General features: G+C 42.1%; 1 protein-coding gene across 1 annotated transcript in view; it reads left to right on the plus strand.

Moving 5' to 3' along the window:
- Positions 1-18,459, plus strand: part of MCHR2 (melanin concentrating hormone receptor 2) — a 46,621-nt gene extending 28,162 nt beyond the window's left edge. The window contains exons 3-5 of the mRNA XM_050949328.1: positions 11,546-11,740; positions 15,732-15,851; positions 18,120-18,459. Coding sequence (XP_050805285.1) covers positions 11,546-11,740; positions 15,732-15,851; positions 18,120-18,444 — 640 coding nt within the window. The 3' untranslated portion in view covers positions 18,445-18,459. The remainder of the gene's footprint in view (positions 1-11,545; positions 11,741-15,731; positions 15,852-18,119) is intronic.
- Positions 18,460-19,897: the final 1,438 nt, after the last annotated feature.

Below are 19,897 nucleotides of genomic sequence, written 5' to 3' on the forward strand. Positions count from 1 at the left end.
AGCTGAGGAGGCCTATGGGGAACCGGGCACCCATACTGATCGGCCAACTCCCTGGAGAGCCTCCACTCAGAAGAGGGGGCAGGGATCTGGTTTTGACAGGAAGTGGGCATGGGGAACGCACTCCGTACCGGGCAGTGGGCTGAGGGGGGCCTGCCTGCATTAACTCTGTTCTCCGCATGATCTGAGACAAAGCATTAATCAAGATGCTGAGGGGCTGGTGATCATATTTTCCAATATCCTCCCTAAGTTCACCAGCTCCTTCCAAATCATGTTCCTAAGGATCTCCTTGGGTCGATGCTGCCCAGGGTTGTGGGGGGTAGGGGAATTATAATTGGGAGGGCGACTGACAGAGTGAGAACCTTTATTTGGAAATGTGATAGCCTGTATGGGCTCTGAGGTAGTCTTTTTGCTGAGTTGTCTTTTTAAGGCACCAGTCTCTTGCAACAAATCCCCTGCTTGTTTGATTTTTGCCACTAGTTCATTCCAGGTTAGGTATTCTACATCCACAGCCCACATGGTCATTTTTGTCTGAGAATTTAGTCCTGCATAAGTGTTTTGTACTAACTCATATCCCTGATAATGGGAAGTATATTCCCATTCTCCTCTGTCTAGGGTAATGAATCAGAGAGAGCTGCCAGCACCTTGTTTGGAATTAGATAAGCTTTGGGGGCCTCTCCTTGTTTCTGCTCTTCCATTATATATAGTTTCTTGAGGGAAGAAGCAGGCAGTAGTATTTTGAGAGCACTTATCCATTCCCCGGGTCCAGCAGCAGTTCGCTCCCAAGAACCTGCTATGCCTATTTCCAGAGCATCTGTATCACAAGGAAAGGCACATAACTGAGCCGAATGGATTAAGTCCAGGCCATCAACAGAGGGCTACATTTGCCAATTGCAAGCCAGCCATGCCATAGCAGTGTCACGGTTCGATGGCCCCACTCTCTGTGCAATAGCCTTGGCCTGACTAGGAGATCATCTTACTACGTCCGTGACCAGCTCCATTGTGGGAAGATCAGCTCTTGCAACTATGTGTTTAACTTCCCTTGTGGAAACGGGCAATATCATGCATGTGTGGCCAATCGGGGTTGAATGGGGTTTTGGGGTCAGCACGAGGGGGTATCTCTATTTTCCCAGGGGGCGCCAAATCGCAATCATCTTTCAACCTTACAGCTGCTACCACTCCCTTATGGGCGCTAAGGTGGGTATGCAATTTACTAATCTCTGCCTCACATTTCTGATGGCCTGCTGCTGCCTTGGCTGCCTTATTCTCATCTACAAGGAAGTGAGTTGCTGGTCTCGCTTCTTCTAACAAAATTTTTGTGTGTGTTAACTCTTTCCTATACTGTTCTGCATTCCTGCTGGCCTTGTCCCTCTCCTCTTGCATATTTCTGAGTAGGGTCACCATTTTAAGCTTTTCTGCTATAAATTCACACCTGTCTGTCTCACATTTGTTCAAATGCTGTTGTAACTGCTTTTTCTCCAGCTCCAGTTCATGCCTTCCCTTTACCATTTCAACCATCTCCAGACATGCACAAAATAATGCCTATGCAGCAGCCACATCCTTTGCACTACCCCGTGGCATAATGGTTGTGAAATATTATTCAAAGCTCAGACTCACTTCAACCAGGGGATTCTCACTCTTAAAGCACTCAGTTTCCCAGGGGCATTTCCTCTTCTTCATTAACCATCTCTCTAACCTGTTGCTTTTCTCCTATCTCAAGTGAACAGACAACGGGGGCTTTTTTCAGCGAACTCTACTTCCCTTATCTCACTAATGGGCTCTACCAAAAGCCCTTTCATGGAGTCACAGTATTGCTCTAAAATTTTTACTTTTAAGACACAGCTCTTAAAAACTTATTGCTCAGTCCTATAGTTATTCTAAGCATGATTCTTAACTGAAATGTCACCAAATATTCTATGAGAGAGGGACCTCGCTAAAGGAGCTTAGTCTGAAAAAGGAAGAGATAGTTTGCGCAGCTCCGTGCCTCAATTTCCCCACTCCGCTCTGCAGCAGCTACCCAACAAGGGCCACATCATTAGGGTCATGTGATGCCCATGTTCCTCCACCAATTAGTTACCAGATTTGCCCATTAGTTTGGGGTATGCACATTTCTTAGGGTTACTCTTCTGGGGGGGTTTCCATAATTCTATCAATGTACTGTTTGTGTCACTTGTGTTCTCATATGGAGCTCTACTTCTCACTTCTTCGAATTCCCTCCCAGTGGAGCTATCCTGCAGGACCTTGGTTCCCCAGGGCTGGGTTCTTCCAGCCCCAGAATCAGACGGACACACACACACACACACACGCACACACACACACGCACACACTAACAGAGTGCGTCTGAGAGGACTGGGTTAATCAGCACTCCAAGCTGATCCCTTATGTGTCCTGGACTCGGTAGGCTGGATCAAGCAGCACTTCCAAGCTGTCACCCTCATATGCCCTTGAACTCAGTAGACTGGGTCAAACAGCACTTCCAAGCTGTCACCCCCATATGCCATGGGCACCGCACTGGAATAGAGTACGCCTGAGCAGGCTGGGTTGAGCAGCACTTCCAAGCTGCCACCCTCATATGCCCCAGGTTCAGCAAGTAGTAACCCACTTGATGAGCAAAACCCACAGGATTTTGGGGCACTGCAGAGATCCTTAGCTTAGGTACAAGGAGCATTGCTGCAGAGACAGAGAAATAGAGAGAAAAAACAACCAGCTTACCCATGAAAGTTATTTATTGCCAGGTAATAACCATAGGTAAGCCAACAAACAAAACAGTTATAATATTAAATCTAACTTTAAATTTGATTACAAAAGTCAGGTTTAGAAAACTGTAACCAATCACGCAATTCAGGGTCAGAAGGCTATACCTAGAGAGAGAGAGAGAGGTTCTCACCACTCCATGAAGCTTGAATTGATCGGGGGTCCCAGGTGGTGGTGGTAGCTGAGGGTCTGGAGTGCTGGAGACAGGCAGAGCCCCCAGCACAATCAATCAGGAGAAGATGAAGTCCCAGTGGAACTGATGCAGATGTTGGATCCAGGCATTAGAACCCTTATTTGAGCGTGGGTAGGGGGTTTTGTAGAGAAACAATAATGGTTCAAGGGAGAACACTAGACTTGTTTATGGGTAAACTGATGGCTCAAGGGAGTATACCAAAGTTGTTTTGTTCAGGCTAGACAATAGGAACTGATCATTCCTGTAGGTGGTGTTCCTTCCAAGGAGCTCACAATGCAATAAGGCAGCTTTAGTATTTTGGATATCAATAAAGGATTCACTACTAGAATTGGTCTGATAACTACTGAGCTGGGTGTGTGCAGATGTGGGTTCATTAACATCTGGAGCAGAGATTCCCCCATCATGCAGTGCTTCCCTGCTTTTCTGGTCCCAGAGTTCAGTGTGGTTCTTGCCTTGGAATCTCTGTTCTCCATTCTGTATGCTAATGGAGATGCCTCCCCGTCCTGTATTTGATGCAAATGAGGCTAGGGGAGTTTCCTTAATCCTGTCACCCTTGTCTGGGGGCGGGGTTAGGTGTGTCTCCCACTGCCTTTTCATTGCTTTTTGTACGTCTTTCTTCTGACCAGCTTTGGTTCAAGCAGAGGCTGTGGTGAGGGGCGGTGGGGGAGGAAGGTCTTTTGTGAGTCAGGCTGAGTACTGAGCCCTGGTTCCCCAAGAACACAGAGCTAATAGGTAACATGACCCAAAGGGTAAAAAGCTAAAGGTTATCATTGACAGAGTGCAGGAAAATATGAAGGAAATAAAATGAAGCATGTGCTATATATCTTGAGTGTTTTGAAGGATAGCTGGAGGGTGATATCTTAGAAATATTAAAATAGGTGATCTTGATGGTTTTACAGTAGTTTGTGGAAAGAGGAAAGTATGAATGCTGGTGAACATTAAATGTACTAAGCATGCCATTAAATGGTGCTTGGGAGAAAAGGTCCCAAGAAAACACTAAATTGCTCCTCTCTTCAACAAAGCTTGCAAAATAAAACAAATCTGGAGTTTGTTGGCCAAACCATTTTGCAGATACAATGGGCCCCAAAAAGTTATACAATCACTTTATAGTACAGATATATTTCAGGATAGATACATTTTGAATACACTGTCATTAAATTACAGAAACCTTTCCCAAAAGAGAAAATGGGCACTTTTTGAAATTCACGTATCTTCACAACTCTTTATCTGATTTTTTACAAACTTCCCAGAAAAATTCTACCCAGGGTTTAGCGGCAGCACGTAAAATAGCAACGGGGTCTGGCTTCTTCGGGGAAATTTGAGCAATGCAGAAGTCAGAAAACCAGACATGACATAAAGTTATTTCCAACCTTGGCTATGAAGTGGGAAGCGCCACTCCGTTATATAACAGGTCTCGCCTTGTTTCAGCCCCGTTAAAGACTCTCAGGCACTTAACAAACTTACGAAATATATGATCGCAAATACAAATAAATTCAAATACTGACTACTTGATAGCACTGCTTTGATCTAGACAACACTGAGATCCTATGACTGATGGCAGCTGTGGTATATTATGCTGTACAGTTCTGTGTGAAATACTGTGAAGAAAAGAGAATTGTACTGGTCTTTTTGTAGTTGTATATTCAGTGCTTGAAGTAGATTGAAGCAGGGAGGGGAAGTTCTTTCCACTCCAGCCAAAGAGAAGCAGGAGCTGAGGAGGAGCACTGAGATCTTCTAATGAAAAGCACTATATAAGTATTAGTATTATTAGTACTGTTATAATGCAAGTCAGCAGAAGAGGGAAAGCAGCACTTTACTCTGCTCCCCCATACTTTAAACTCCTCGATATATTTAAATTCTACACTGATTTGCTCTGATTTGCAACCATTCTGAGATTTTTCATACTGTCAATCATCCCTTGTTTATGCCAGATTCTAGAAATGCCTTTGCAGCTTCTATTAAAAAAACAGTTATTTTGAACATATTTTTGTGTGAAAGCAGCTTAGTTGCTGCTACACAAAAATACTTGAAATAATAAAAGCAAATTTAAATAAAAATGAGTAAATAGGACTCTGTATTTGTGTACAGAGAATGAGTGACATGCCAATCTCAATTACAGTGTATAAATCCAGAGTAATTCCAAGGTTATAAGCATAGTATCAATAGGTAAAATAGAGTTAGTCCCAATTTGCACTAATGTGCCTAACATCAGAATCTGATTCTGTGAGCCAATAGATTAGATTAGTACAGATAGATCTGCCCAAATTAGGGCAAGTCAGTGCCAGCTGCATTGTAAATGTGGAGCATTTCAAACAATCCTTGATGGATAACCTGTCTCCTCTCATACCCAGATCACTCAAACAGCCTGTTATTTCTGTCTCCAGCATTGTGACTGTGAGACCATGATTAATAGTAATTATGGGGAAAACAACCACCATAATTTTTGTTATATGTCATATTCTGTCAGATTCCGGTGAAAAAGAGCTTGGTTTGTTACACAACTTGAAAAATGAAAGAATGGGTTTTGTAGCCATAGGCATGACTGAAAAGGAAATCAGTCAGCTGAAACATGAATCTTCATTGCTCTGAAGTAAAGTAAATGATATACTGTTTATGGGATGGATCAGTGTTCTGAGGTGGTACAGAGAAGCCACTTTCTAGATGGCTGGCTGGGGTGCTCAGCTCAAATGCTCAGGGTCAAACTGATTGCCAAGTGAGGTGCATCTTGAGAGATTTTCTCCTTCCTCGGCAGCATGGGATGTGGTTTGCCTGCTAGGATCATCTCACCAACCAATTCCCTGCCGTTGCAGGGTCCTTTAACATTGGTGGCACCTCAGCCTCTTCTGTTCTCTCCCAGTGGAATACAAGAGATTAAATTCCTGAGGATTTGAAAGGATGAAGTCACTGGCTCAATATAAGGGTATCTGGATGAAATGTAATGGTATCTGATATGCAGGTGATCAAGCTACATGATCTCATGGTACCTTGTGGTCTTAAACTTTATGAAACTATGACTCTCTGAAGGTTTAAGATACTTTTATATCTAGTTCACATAAAATGTAAAGATGAATTACCACTCTGTGTACTTTCCTTGAGCTATCACTATAGTGTATGAGTGTCTAGTATAGGAAAGCTGTTACTACATGGTTAACCACAGTTTCAAATCATTTATAATTAAATTTGGACAGGCGCATTTCAGCTCATTTAGTCCATCCACCTGTATTACTGAGTGACAGTGGGATACAGTGCTAGTAATCTTAAATTTTTATAGCATCTACAGTATTAGATTCCATGAATTCACATATCAGGTTATTCCATTGTCTACTTAACCTCAGAGTATCAACATGATCGATACTTCATCTGATAGTTGTTTAACTCAGCCTGTGCTCACAGTTATCCTGGTGAAGATCTGCAGTAACTCACTTGACTTTAGTAGAATTACTTTAGATTTGCGCCAGTGCAAGTGAAAGAAGAATTTTGTGCTCAGTTTGCAGAGACTGCTGTTAAAATCATACATATATGTGGCTTGATATATTTGTTTACTGGCAAAATTCTGCTGTTATATGTATTCATGTAAATCAGGAATAACTCCATTGAGAGGATAATCTGGTCCTTTATTTGTAGTAATTGTAGTTAACTGAATATACAATATCTACATGACATTTTCCTTGTGAAACGGCATGTCAGAGATACTAGTTTTATGATAAATAATGTTTATTGCATAAAGTAGTTGTGTTTCCGCTGTAGTTTCCCAGTTTAAAATTACTACAGTAGTTGTAAGCAGTGGTCAGCAACCAGTAGATCGAGATCAACAGGTCAGTCATGGAGTCTCTGCCAGTCGAATGCAATCTCCAGCCACTAAAACTCCGGCAGTGCAGTAGGGTTAAGACAGGCTCCTGCCCTGGCCCCGTGCCACTCCTGAAAGCAGCTGGCACATTCCTGCATGGTGGGTTTCAAGGGGGTCTCCAGGCGCTGCTTCTGCCTGCAAGCACTGCCCCTGCAGCTCCCATTGGCCAGGAATCAGGAACTGCAGCCAATGGGAGCTGTGGGGGCAGTGCTTGCAGGGATGGGCAGTGCATGAAGCCACTTGCCTCCCACCACACGCCGGGGCCGCAGCACAGGAACGTGTCAATAGCGCAGGGAGTAGCATGGGGCCAGAGCATACAGGGAGCCTGCCTTAGCCCTGCTGCACTGCCCATGGTAAGCACTTCCTGGAGGGAATCTGCTCCCCTCCCCTTCCCTCCCACACCCCAACCCCCAGTTCTGAGCACCCTCCCAAAGCCAGCACCCCATACCCCCTCCCACACCCTAACCTTCTGCCCTGAGCCCCCTCCCAGAGCCCGCACCCCAAGCCCCTACCACACCCCAACCCCCCACCCCAGACCAGAGCCCTCTCCTGCACCCAAACTTCCTCTCAGAGCTCACATCCCTCACCACCTCCTGCACCCCAACCCACTGCCCCAGGCTCAGCCTCGGAGCTCCCTCTCACACTCCAAACCACTTGGCCCCAGCCCAATTAAAGTGAGTGAGGATGGGGGAGAGTGAGCAACAGAGGCATGGGGGGATGGACTGAATGGGATGGGGCCTCAGGGAAGGGGCAGGGCAGATCCTGGGTTGCACTTAAATTCACAAAGTGATCTTGTGCTTAAAAAGGTTGGAGACCACTGCTTTAGAAAAAGGGGGAGGCATATCTGTTTGGCAGTATGTGAAAGTTTTCAGCCTTATAGCTGATACCGTGCTGCCTGGTGTACCTCAGTCTGAAGGACTGTCAATCCTGTCCATTCCATGAACACTAAAAATCAGTTACTACTAATAAAAACTCTATCAGCTTTTCACCAATTGTCACTTTTATTTTTGCTCTTTTAAGTGTCTTACTCTAGTAGGTGTCTTAAATAATATGACTTCAAATCATTAGGATGGAATCTTGCAGAGTGAAAAAAACCCTGTGATTTACTAACTTAGAAAATGATTTATAAGAATTGTTTTGCTTCTTGATACAGAGGTTTTTGTAGCAGCTAGCAAATACTGACTTCCCAATTTTCAGAAGGCTGCTGTGATTATGAATCCACTATTTCAGTCTTCTTAAAGAAATAGCAGTCAATCCAACTCCAATTCAATGTGAATTGAATCAGGCCCACAGTTCACTGTGTCTATCTAAAAAGTCTTTCCCAGTTCAGAATCCATTCAAGTAGAAAATGGGAATGGAGTATCTGGACAAAGAGTCATATTATTGAACTGCTTGGTAGAGCTGGGCTCGTAGAGATCTTTTTCACCATTTTTTTAAGTGCCTGCTTTTTTTCTTTTGGTAAACTTTAAAATTCAGTGTTTTTCAGGTAGCTCTACTGTTTGGTATTGGCTTAAGAAATAGGACCAGAATTTCTTTCTGGGTTATACACCCTGTGCACCACTTCAGTGGCAAAACTGCCATAATGCCCAACAGAGCATTCCCTTGGTAAAGCGAACTCTGCTGGCACATCTGCACTGCGTCCCCTCTTCCTGGCATAGAGGATGTGTTGAGCGGGAGGGAGTGGTGGAGCTCTCCCACCATTCTCCACTGCAGGAAGTTTCGTTAAAGGACCTTAAACTAGTGATGGATCTTAGAGCAGGCTGGCTGCTGCTCTAAGTCTCATCAGGGCTGGGATTGGGCTCAGGATGAGGGAGCTCCCTGATGCCATCCTCCTCCCTCAGATGAGTGCTCCAGTGCAGGCGAGAATCTACCCTTGCATGTTAAATGCAGAGCTCTGGTACTCTTTGGGAGCACTGTCCAGCACATTTCCTAGGTTTGAAATCAAATATTTTAATTACTTGCTGTTTTTTCAAGACATGCAGGGAGCTCTGAGACTACCTCATTGCTTTCATCATCTTCTCGTCTAGCCAGTTGCCCTAAAGCACTACTCTGCAGCCACTAGTGGCAAATACAGTCTCCTTCAATGCCATCATTAGTTCTATTTGACAAGTCAGTTGGTAAAGGGTAAGGAAACCAGAGGTTCCCTTTTCCTGACTTAGAGCAAAGATACCACCTCTGTAACATAGCTGATCTCAAGTAGAAATGGGAACTCTAAGGAATTATACCAAACCCAGCTCTTTTAATTGACAACACAATGGGCTGTATCCTCAGGCACAGTGTGGCTGCTTTGCACCTCACTGCTGGCATTTTGTGGCTGCAAAAACGTTCTGACCAGCACAGTGAGAATCATGTCAGTGCAAGGGTGATTCTGTTGGGTGATTCTAATGACAGAGCCATCATAGAGGTTTGTACACCATACACCCTCCCTGCAACATGCACAACAGGGAAAAGAAGGTAGATTGGCTGGAATGTAATTGTATAACACTGACCCTTAGCTATGTTTACATACCCTTGTGACTGTGACAAGACAGTACATACTACAGTACCTCTCAGGCTTCTCTAATGAAGCACGAGGAAGACATGCAGAAAGCAGCACCAGATTCCAGGCAGTGTATGTGGAAGCTTTACACCATCTTTGGAGACAATGCTCTGATTTGTATTCTGTGCATTTTGAACCTATTCATGGTCTGCCCCATATTTCTTGGGCTCTGCCACTACAGTATGGAAAGATGCAGACAGAAAAGTAGAACTTAACTTTAATTGTTTTCAACAACAAAATGGAATTTCCTTTCATAGATTCCAAAATACCTGGGACCATGCTCCCCAGGAAATTATTTACAGGTTAACTTAGCCGTGATGTTAGTAGTAATGTTATCACCCTCAAGCTCTGACCTTAACTGGAATGAAAAAGGATGTCAAATGCAATGTACTTAAATGTCTATCTTATACATTCCTGAGTAAACATTTAAATGTTACATCTCTGCCATATAAATTGCTTCATTTAATCTTCTGGTTTTTAGCTCAAAGGAGAGACAACTTTAATCCACTTTGAGCTGACAGATGAAAGTTCCCTTTACAAAATATGTAGGTCATGAAATTTCAATTGAATTTATATTGTAGCATTTGTAAACTAGGTTTACTTGTGAGTTAGTGAACTCGCTGAACAGTTCAGAATCTATTTCTTTGGCAGTAGTGATAGTAAATCTTTTAAATTCTACAGACGCAACTACAGCAGATTTGAGGGATCCTATTACTCAAATATGTCAGATTGGCCTTTAATTGTGTTGAAAAATGAAAGTCTTAGGTACACTGTTATATCTCCATCCCCTTCCAGGAAATAATTCAGTCTAAAGTCTTCTTTTTGTGTACTCCTTTTAGGAATGAGTCCTGAAATTGATGTCTTCCAGTACCATCATTTATTAAAAACCTCCATCACAGCACTTAAATGATATAGTTGTAACTGTGCCTCTGTGGGTCACAACTGAGACTACCAAGTTCAGGACAAACTGCTGAGAAATAGGGCAGACACACCCCAAAACTGGTGGTTATCCTCCCATAAGATATACCAAACCAGCAACAAAAGAAAACTTTTGTTTCACCACACTGGCTAATAAGAAGTCAGAAAAACTGTCTCCTTTAGACATTCCAGTCCTTATATCACCACAAAAAACCACTAGACTTACTGATGAGTGGTTATTTAAAAATAATTTCATCAAACAAAAGGATTATTCTGATCCCAAAGGACCAGCCACAAACCCAGGGCAATATATAAGTCAGATCTTATCCAATAATCACACTGTTCCCAATCCTTTAGTATCTAAAATCTAAAGGTTTATTTATAAAAGAAAGAAAGGTGAGAATTAAAATTGGTTAAAGGAATCAAATACATGGAATAATTGCAAAGTTCTCGGATCAGGCTTGTAGCAGTGATGGAATAAACTGCTGGCTTGTTAAGTCTCTGGTTGTTTCCAAATGATTAGAAGGTCCTCAGTCCCTTGGTTAGAATGCTCCCATTAGTATAAATCCATAGTTCAGAAGTTTGAGCAGGAAAGAGGCAAAACGGAGCTGTTCCCAGGGCCTTTTATAGCGTCTGCCATATGGAAGGAATCCCATTGTTCTCACTGTGGAAAATTACAGGTAACAAGATGGTGTTTGGAGTCACATGGGCAAGTCACATGTCCATGCATGATATGGCTTAGTCATAGCAGAAGCCATTACCCATCCTCCAGTTAGAAAGTTCATAGGAAAGTCCATTAAGTGTAAATAGGCATCTTCCATTGTGAATTAAGTGTTCTTTGATGAGCCAATAGTCCCTTCAAGATGTACAGGCTAAATACCTTGTGGATGTTAACTACAGGAGCAAACATGCATGCATACAGATAGCATAATCATATTCAGCAAATCACAACTTTTCTATTGACACCTTACTTGACACACTTTGTGTAAGATTTTTTGCAATTGTATAACAGTGGTAGCAACAATGATCTACATAGTCATATTTTAATCAGATAATGACATAGTGGTAACCAAAGTTTAATGACTCATAACTGCAGTTGTGGACTGTTCAGAGCACTGCTTGAATAAACTGCAGATTCAAAGTGCTTTTTCCTCCTGTTTGTAGTATTATATGACTTTTAAAAAGCAGATTTCACTTTTGGAAATGTATATTTTATTTATTACTTTAGGGACAACTATATAAACTTCCTAATTCATTTTATTTTTCCATAATATTGTTCTGTTACCTGTTTTTGCAGGTACTTGGCTCTTGTCCAACCATTTCGCCTCACTAACCTGAGAACAAGATCAAAGACTATTCGCGTTAATTTATGCCTGTGGGCAGCTTCACTGATCCTTGTGTTTCCTGTGTGGGTCTACTCCAAAGTAATCAAATTCAAAGACGGCTTAGAGAGTTGTGCTTTCGATCTAACGTCACCTGATGATGTACTTTGGTAAGATTCTAAAACTACATGTGCCAGGCCCTCAGCTGGTGAAAGAGTCTAAATAATAAGAGCAGTGAATTAGAGTGCCTCGTGATAAGGGAGGATATTGATATAATAGGCATCACAGAAACCTGGTGAACTGAGGACAATTAATGGGACTCAATCCTTCAGGAGTACAAAATATATCAGAAGGACACAACTGGTCGTGCTGGGGAGTGGCACTATATGTGAAAGAAAATGTAGAATCAAATGAAGCAAAAATCTTAAGTGAATTCACATGTTCTATAGAATCTGTATGGATAGTAATTTCTATCTAATAAGAATATAATATTAGGGACCTATTATTGGCCACCTGACCAGGACAGTGATAGTGACAATGAAATGCTAAGGGAAATTAGAGAGGCTATCAAAATTAAGAGCCCAATAATAGTGGGGGATTTCAATTATCCCCATATTGACTGGGAACATGTCTCCTCAGGACGAAATGCAGAGACAAAATTTCTTGATACTTTAAATGACTGCTTCTTGGAGCAACTGGTATGGGAACCCACAAGGGGAGAGGCAACTCTCAATTTAGTCCTGCGTGGACTGCAGGAGCTGGTCCTAGAGGTAACTATAACAGGACCACTTGGAAATAGTGACCATAATATAATAACATTTAACATCCCTGTGGTGGGAAGAACACCCACCCAACGCTGTAGCATTTAATTTCAGAAAGGGGAACTATGTAAAAATGAGGGGGTTAGTTAAACAGAAATGAAAAGGTACAGTGACTGAAGAGAAATCCCTGCAAGCTACATGGACGCTTTTCAAAGACACCATAATAGAGGCCCAGCTTAAATGTCTACTCCAAATTAAAAAACACAGTAAAAGCTAAAAGAATCACCGTGGCTTAACAACCATGTAAAAGAAGCAGTGAGAGATAAAAAGGCATCTTTTAAAAAGTGGAAGTCAAATCCTAGTGAGGTAAATAGAAAGGAACATAAACACTGCCTAATTAAGTGTAAAAATGTAATAAGAAAAGCCAAAGAGGAGTTTGAAGAACGGCTAGCCAAAAACTCCAAAGGTAATAACAAAATGTTTTTTAAGTACATCAAAAGCAGGAAGCCTGCTAAACAACCAGTGGGGCCCCTTGACAATCAAGATACAAAAGAAGCGCTTAAAGACAATAAAGTAATTGTGGAAAAACTAAATGGATTCTTTGCTTCAGTCTTCATGGCTGAGGATGTTAGGGAGATTCCCAAACCTGAGCTGGCTTTTGTAGGTGACAAATCGGAGGAATTGTCACAGATTGAGGTGTCACTAGAGGAGATTTTGGAATTAATTGATATTTCACAGTAACAAGTCACCAGGACCAGATGGCATTCACCCAAGAGTTTTGAAAGAACTCAGATGTGAAGTTGCGGAACTATTAACTATGGTTTGTAACATCTCCTTTAAATTGGCTTCTGTACCCAATGACTGGAAGTTAGCTAATGTAACGCCAATTTTTAAAAAGGGCTCTAGAGGTGATCCTGGCAATTACAGAGCAATAAGTCTAACGTTAGTGCCGGGAAAATTAGTTGAAACAATAGTAAAGAATAAAATTGTCAGACACATAGAAGAACATAAATTGTTGGGCAAAAGTCAACATGGTTTCTGTAAAGGGAAATCATGTCTTACTAATCTATTAGAGTTCTTTGAAGGGGTCAACAAACATGTGGACAAGGGGGATCCTGTGGACATAGTGTACTTAGATTTCCATAAAACCTTTGACAAGGTCCCTCACCAAAGGCTCTAATGTAAATTAAGTTGTCATGGGATAAGAGGGAAGGTCCTTTCATGGATTGAGAACTGGTTAAAAGACAGGGAACAAAGGATAGGAATAAATGATAAATTCTCAGAATGGAGAGAGGTAACAAGTAGTGTCCACCAAGGGTCAGTCCTAGGACCAATCCTATTCAACTTATTCATAAATGATCGGGAGAAAGGGGTAAAAAATGAGGTGGCAAAGTTTGCAGATGATACTAAGCTGTTCAAGATAGTTAAGACCAAAGCAGACTGTGAAGAACTTCAAAAAGATCTCATGAAATTAATTGATTGGGCAACAAAATGGCAAATGAAATTTAATGTGGATAAATGTAAAGTAATGAACATTGGAAGAAATAACCCCAACTATACGTACAATATGATGGGGGATAATTTAGCTACAATGATTCAGGAAAAAGATCTTGGAGTCATCATGGATAGTTCTCTGAAGACATCCACGCAGTGTGCAGCAGCCGTCAAAAAAGCAAACAGGATGTTAGGAATCATTAAAAAGGGGATAGAAAATAAGACAGAGAGTATCTTATTGCCTTTATATAAATCCATGGTACACCCACATCTTGAATACTGCATACAGATGTGGTCTCCTCATCTCAAAAAAGATATACTGGCATTAGAAAAGGTTCAGAGAAGAGCAACTAAAATGATTAGGGCTTTGGAACGGGTCCCATATGAGGAGAGCTTAAAGAGACTAGGACTTTTCAGCTTGGAAAAGAGGAGACTAATGAGGGGATATGATAGACGTATATAAAATCATGAGTGATGTAGAAAAAGTAAATAAGGAAAAGTTATTTACTTGTTCCCATAATACAAGAACTAGAGGCCACCAAATGAAATTAATGGGCAACAGGTTTAAAACAAATAAAAGGAAGTTCTTCACACAGCGCACAGTCAACTTGTGGAACTCCTTGCCTGAGGGAGTTGTGAAGGCTAGGACTAAAGCAGGGTTTAAAAGAGAATTAGATAAATTCTTGGATGTTAAGTCCATTAGTGGATATTAGCCAGGATGGGTAAGGAAAAGCGTCCCTAGCCTGTGTTTGTCAGAAGGTGGAGCTGGATGGCAGAAAAGAGATCACTTGATCATTGCCTGTTGGGTTCACTCAATGCCTGGAGCACCGGTCATTGGCCTCTGTCGGTAGACAGGATACTGGGCTAGATGGACCTTTGGTCTGACCCAGGATGGCTGTTTTTAAGTTCTTATGAGTAGCTCCACTCACTTCAGCTCTGATTCACACCAGCTGAGGTTCAGGCCCAATTTGTCTGCAGCATTCCTGTCCCTGACATGAGGGAACAGAAGAATGAGCTGAACTTTGGTCTCCTACTTGGCAGTTCAGAGTGCTATCTTCACTAAAGTAGTCCTAGATATTATTATTAATATTGATGGCCTCAGCACAACTGAATGCAATGGAGCTCCACTGATGTGCAGCAGCTGAGGATATGGCCTGGAGTGCTTAGTCTCTGGCTGGAATTAGGTACCTTCTTTTCCACATAGAGATCCCTCGGTGCACTGTCTGTTCAGACAGGCTATGCTCATTTGAGGATATGGCCCATGAAAAAAATAACCTACATTCTCTGAAACACACATGGCCCTCCAGTGTCTGGCTGTGCCCAGATTCCTGCCTTATTTCTACAATTGTCTTTTTTTTGGGGGGGGGGGCGGGGGGCAGGGAGGGGAATAAAAGAAGGTTTGGATTTTCAGATGTGCTTGGCATTAATAATAGTGCTAGGAACTAATGATACTAGAAATCAATGGAAATTTTACCATTGACTTCAATGACGGGCGAGTTAGGTCAACCCTGAGCACTTTTGAAAAAGTTGATACTCTACTGAGTTCATATTTGTATATTTCATGTTCTTTCCGAATGATGCCCAAAGTACATGACCTTCTAACTGTACACTTCATATCTTGTCCTATAATTAAATCTCATCCAAAATGTTCAAAAGAGGCCTCTGATTTTGTGTTCCTCAGTTTTTGAGGGCCTAGCTTGAGTGTTTGGGGAGTTTATCCTCAGAAGTGCTGAACACTCACAGCTGCCCTTGACTTCAATTGTGGTTCCAAAAGTGAGGTCCCAGGAAACCCAAAATCAGAGGCCACTTTCTGAAAAATGTTGTCTATATTTTTTTTCCATTTCTGAGATTATTTATATGCATTATGCAAACAAGCTGTCTGTTCTCTCTGCATTTTGTTTTCCAGGTACACGCTTTATCTGACTATCACAACTTTCTTTTTCCCATTACCACTGATATTCATTTGCTATATATTGATTTTATGTTACACATGGGAGATGTATCAGCAAAACAAGCAAGCAGGATGGTAACGTATGTTATATTCCAGATATGCTACTAGGGGTGGGAAGAACTTGTTTGCAGTGGGCCAGGTCCTGAAAGGCGCTGTATACCCTTCACTCCCATGATGTCAGTGGGAGTTGAGGGTACTCAACACCTCAAACCAGATACACAGCGCCTTGTAGTCTCAGGCCCATAATTGTGTTTGGTTTGGTGGACAAACACTTTCACAGATACGAATGCTGTTGCATGAAGGTATGTGACAGAATTATTAATAGAAACTCTTTCAAAACATAATGAATTAAGTCTCATACATATAGAGAGTTTAAACCCCTAAAGGCTTTAGATCATTTTGTCTAGTGTCCTTTATAACACAGGCCATAATATTTCACCCAATTACATCTGTACTGAGTTTTGTCACCCTGCTGCTCCTGTACTGAGCTATGTCAGTATTTCCATTGCAAACCCCTATTTCAGGAGCTTATAAAATAACCCAAAAGAAACAGGTTCCTGGCTGCAATTGTGCATACAGTTTTTTATCTCAAAAAAAAATTGCTTCTCCAAACTTTGACGGGAAATTGGTGTGGTTTTGTCTTTTGGTTGAAGCAGTTTTTTTTAAAATGTAATGATTTCAGGTGTTGACTGAGTTAGAACTCTTGATAGAGAGGACCAAATTCTTGATTAGAGATAGCTGAAAATTTGGGGGGCAGGGAAATAGGAAGTTCAGAAAATTTAAATTAAATTTTAAAAAATCTTAAATTTTCCATGGAAAATTTAACTGTTTGGCAGAAATTCAAATTTTTTTTTTAAAAGGTCAAAAATTGAAACATTTTGACCAAGACATTTCTGTTTGGAAATGCTGTGGGTGCCTTACAGGAGTAGTAGCTCAGGTTTCTCAAGTTCCCATTCTTCTTTATGGGCCAGGCAACCTGGTCAAACTACATCTCCCAAAATGCACCATGATCTTCTCTCTTAGAGAGAAGAGCTGGTGTATCATGAGATTCCTTGGTCATGATGCAGGATGGAAGATGTAGTCTGGCCAAGGAGCCAGCCCATAGAAGAGAGGGGGGATAGGAGACAACCAAACTACAACACCCATGAGGCTTTGCAGTAGCATTGCCAAATCCATATATTTTGGTTTTTGGACAAAATATTACAATTTTGGGGCATTCTGTTTTTCAAATTTTCCATAGAAAGCAGATTCTTTTAATGAAAAATGTGTTTAGTCAAAAACACAATTGTACATTACAAAAAAACAATTTCAACAGAAAATCTTCAACCAGCCCTAGTCATATCTCTCCTCAAGATCCCTTGTGTACATGGCAGGCACCACCATCTATTGCAGAGGATTCTTTCTCCCTATCCCTTTCCACTCCATTTGTCATGTCTCGCACTCCAGCAGCTGCAGAGGGGGGACAGTGTGCATAGGTTTTTCAAAAATAGCCAACACCTGCATAGTAGAGGGAAGTTTCCTTGCATCATTCCTGTCAACCCTCTTTAGGACCACATAAGGGCCAGGCATGATCTTCTGCCCTGTATGTTTCCCTAATTAAAACAATGCAGTCAGCAGTGGGGCCCCAATCTGCACAGTTCCAATGCTGGAAGGGGCAGATATTTGTTTACAATATTCTGAATGATAGCAAATTGTCATCAACCAGGCCTATTAAAAAAAAACTTTCCCAGAGCTGCCCAGAGGATTCAGGGGGCCTGGGGCAGGGCCGGGTCTTTGGCAGCAATTCAGCTGCGAGTCCCTGTAGGAGGGAAGGACCCGCGGCCAAATTGCAGCCGAAGAATGAAGCAACAGCAGTAGAGCAGCTTAAGTGCCACCGATCACAGCTTTTTTTTTTTTTCCCCCACCGCTTGCGGCGCTTGTACTCACCAGGCGGCACACCAAGGCTTCGGCAGCACTTCAGTGGCAGGTCCTTCACTTGCTCCAAGGCTTCGGCTGCACTGAAGGGCCGTCATCGAAGACCCAGAGGGAATGAAGGGCCTGCCGCCAAAAACCTGGAGCAGCTCGCAGGGCCCCTGCAGGGCCCAGGGCCTGGCGTAAATTGCCCCACTTGCCCTCCCCTGGGCGGCCCTGTTCTCAGTGCCACCTATACTAATGAACCCATAAGACCATATTGAGCCCTGACAGAAGCAGACACAACTCCCAAGGACTTCATTTTTATTTGTCATGTTGTGTCTGCTTCTGTCAGGACTAAATTTTGCCCAAAATACACTGTCTTCACTGATCTGTGCTTTCCTTTATATTATCTTCATTTAACAGTTACCAATCTTCACTTTTGCGTTGCAGTTGCAATACCAGTGTCCCAAGACAACGGGTCATGAGACTGACTAAGATGGTGCTGGTGCTGGTCGGTGTATTTGTTGTAAGTGCTGCTCCATACCACGTGATACAGCTCGTGAATCTTCAGATTTCTCAGCCATCACTGACATTCTATGTGAGCTATTACTTCTCCATCTGCCTTAGTTATGCCAGCAGTGGCATTAACCCTTTCCTTTACATACTACTTAGCGGGAACTTTCGGAAGCGTCTGATTCGGTGCACAAATGTCAAGCTCAAGATAACAGAACGTGAAGTTAACAACATTGAAAACACACTGAGGTCAAGCTTTTAAAAGGAGAGTCTATTCAATGAGAGAGATGTATTACATATATGTCTATTTTTATGGTTCAGCTGACAAGGCCTCATTCCCTTCTCATTTATAGTGCTGTAATTCAGGAGTGACTTAATCATAGTTAATGGACTTACATCAGTGTAAAGCTAGAGGGAGAGAAGAATCAGGCCCACTATTTGGATATTAGGGTACGTGGTGGAAGGATGCTGTGCAAAAGTATTCTTTGTTATTGTCCAGTTGCCTCCTTAATGGTGAATACTACAAGCATAAAGACCAAAATGAGCTTCTAAAAATGTGCAGTTCACTGGCAGTTACAGGATAGAAGGACTATCTGTGGCTGGTATGTTCAGACAAGTATTCAAGAACTGACGTTGCCATTAGCGACTAACCCATCATGTCCATGACATTGTGTGTGATCTCATGCATGTGATGGGTTAGTTACTTATAACAAGCCAAAAAGTACTAACTGCCAACAGGTCTGAAAGCAGCACTAGCAGCTATTGATTTTCAACGGTCATACCATGGTCTCCCCTTGGGTCCCCGCTCCTGCAGCTATTAACAGACAAGGGAGAGACAAAGCAGAAGGAACTTGGAGAGGAAGGAGGGCAGTGCTTTCAAATTCAGCTTTGTACATGTGCTTACAAACTATGAAATGAATGCACTGATATTTATATTAAATGTACATCTGAAAATAATAAACATATATTTGACAAAGAGCTGCGTGTTTCAGGAATCACTGTTTGTTTCTTGATTTCAAAACCACCACTTCCAAGATGGCCTTAAAAAGAGTACTCACTCCTTAAAGCGCTCAAACCTGCTCCTGCTAGAGTCAATGACAAAAAATCCATTGACTTCAATAGGGGAAGAACTGAGCCTGACATTTCCGAATGTTGCCAGCATCTTAGCTGTTTGATTGCCTGATCAAATTAGCAAAACTTCCACTGAAGTATTGAAATCAATGAGAGTTTTGTCTGAATAAGCAGTGCATTGGAACCACGATTATACAACTTGGTTAAACAGAAAATACTTAATTTTTACTTTGGTAATACTGAAAACAAAGCCATGCTTAATCAATAGAACATTGCGCTAGGGCAGCTGTTCTCAAACTATGAGTCAGGATCCCAAACTGGGTCACACCCCCATTTTAATGGGATTGCCAAGACTGGCTTAGACCTGGCAGATTACAGACCTCCTACCCAGGTCTGAAGACCTTGGCCTTCAGTTTTGCCTCTCTGCCTGCCACCCACGGCAGTGGGGCTCAGGCTTCGTTTCCCTTCCTGGGGTTGTGCAGTAATTTTTGTTGTCAGAAGGGGGTCAGAGTGCAATGAAGTTTGAGAACCTCTGCGCTGGGAAATTATTAAAATAGGAAAAATGCTTTTTCCCAGGCCCCATTGTTCTAATTTTCAGTCGCTCAAAAGTGCAGAGTAAATGTTTATTCCTTTATTTACTATTT

The sequence above is a fragment of the Gopherus flavomarginatus genome, chromosome 4 (assembly GCF_025201925.1).
Source record: "Gopherus flavomarginatus isolate rGopFla2 chromosome 4, rGopFla2.mat.asm, whole genome shotgun sequence".
In the NCBI taxonomy this organism is placed as follows: domain Eukaryota; kingdom Metazoa; phylum Chordata; order Testudines; family Testudinidae; genus Gopherus; species Gopherus flavomarginatus.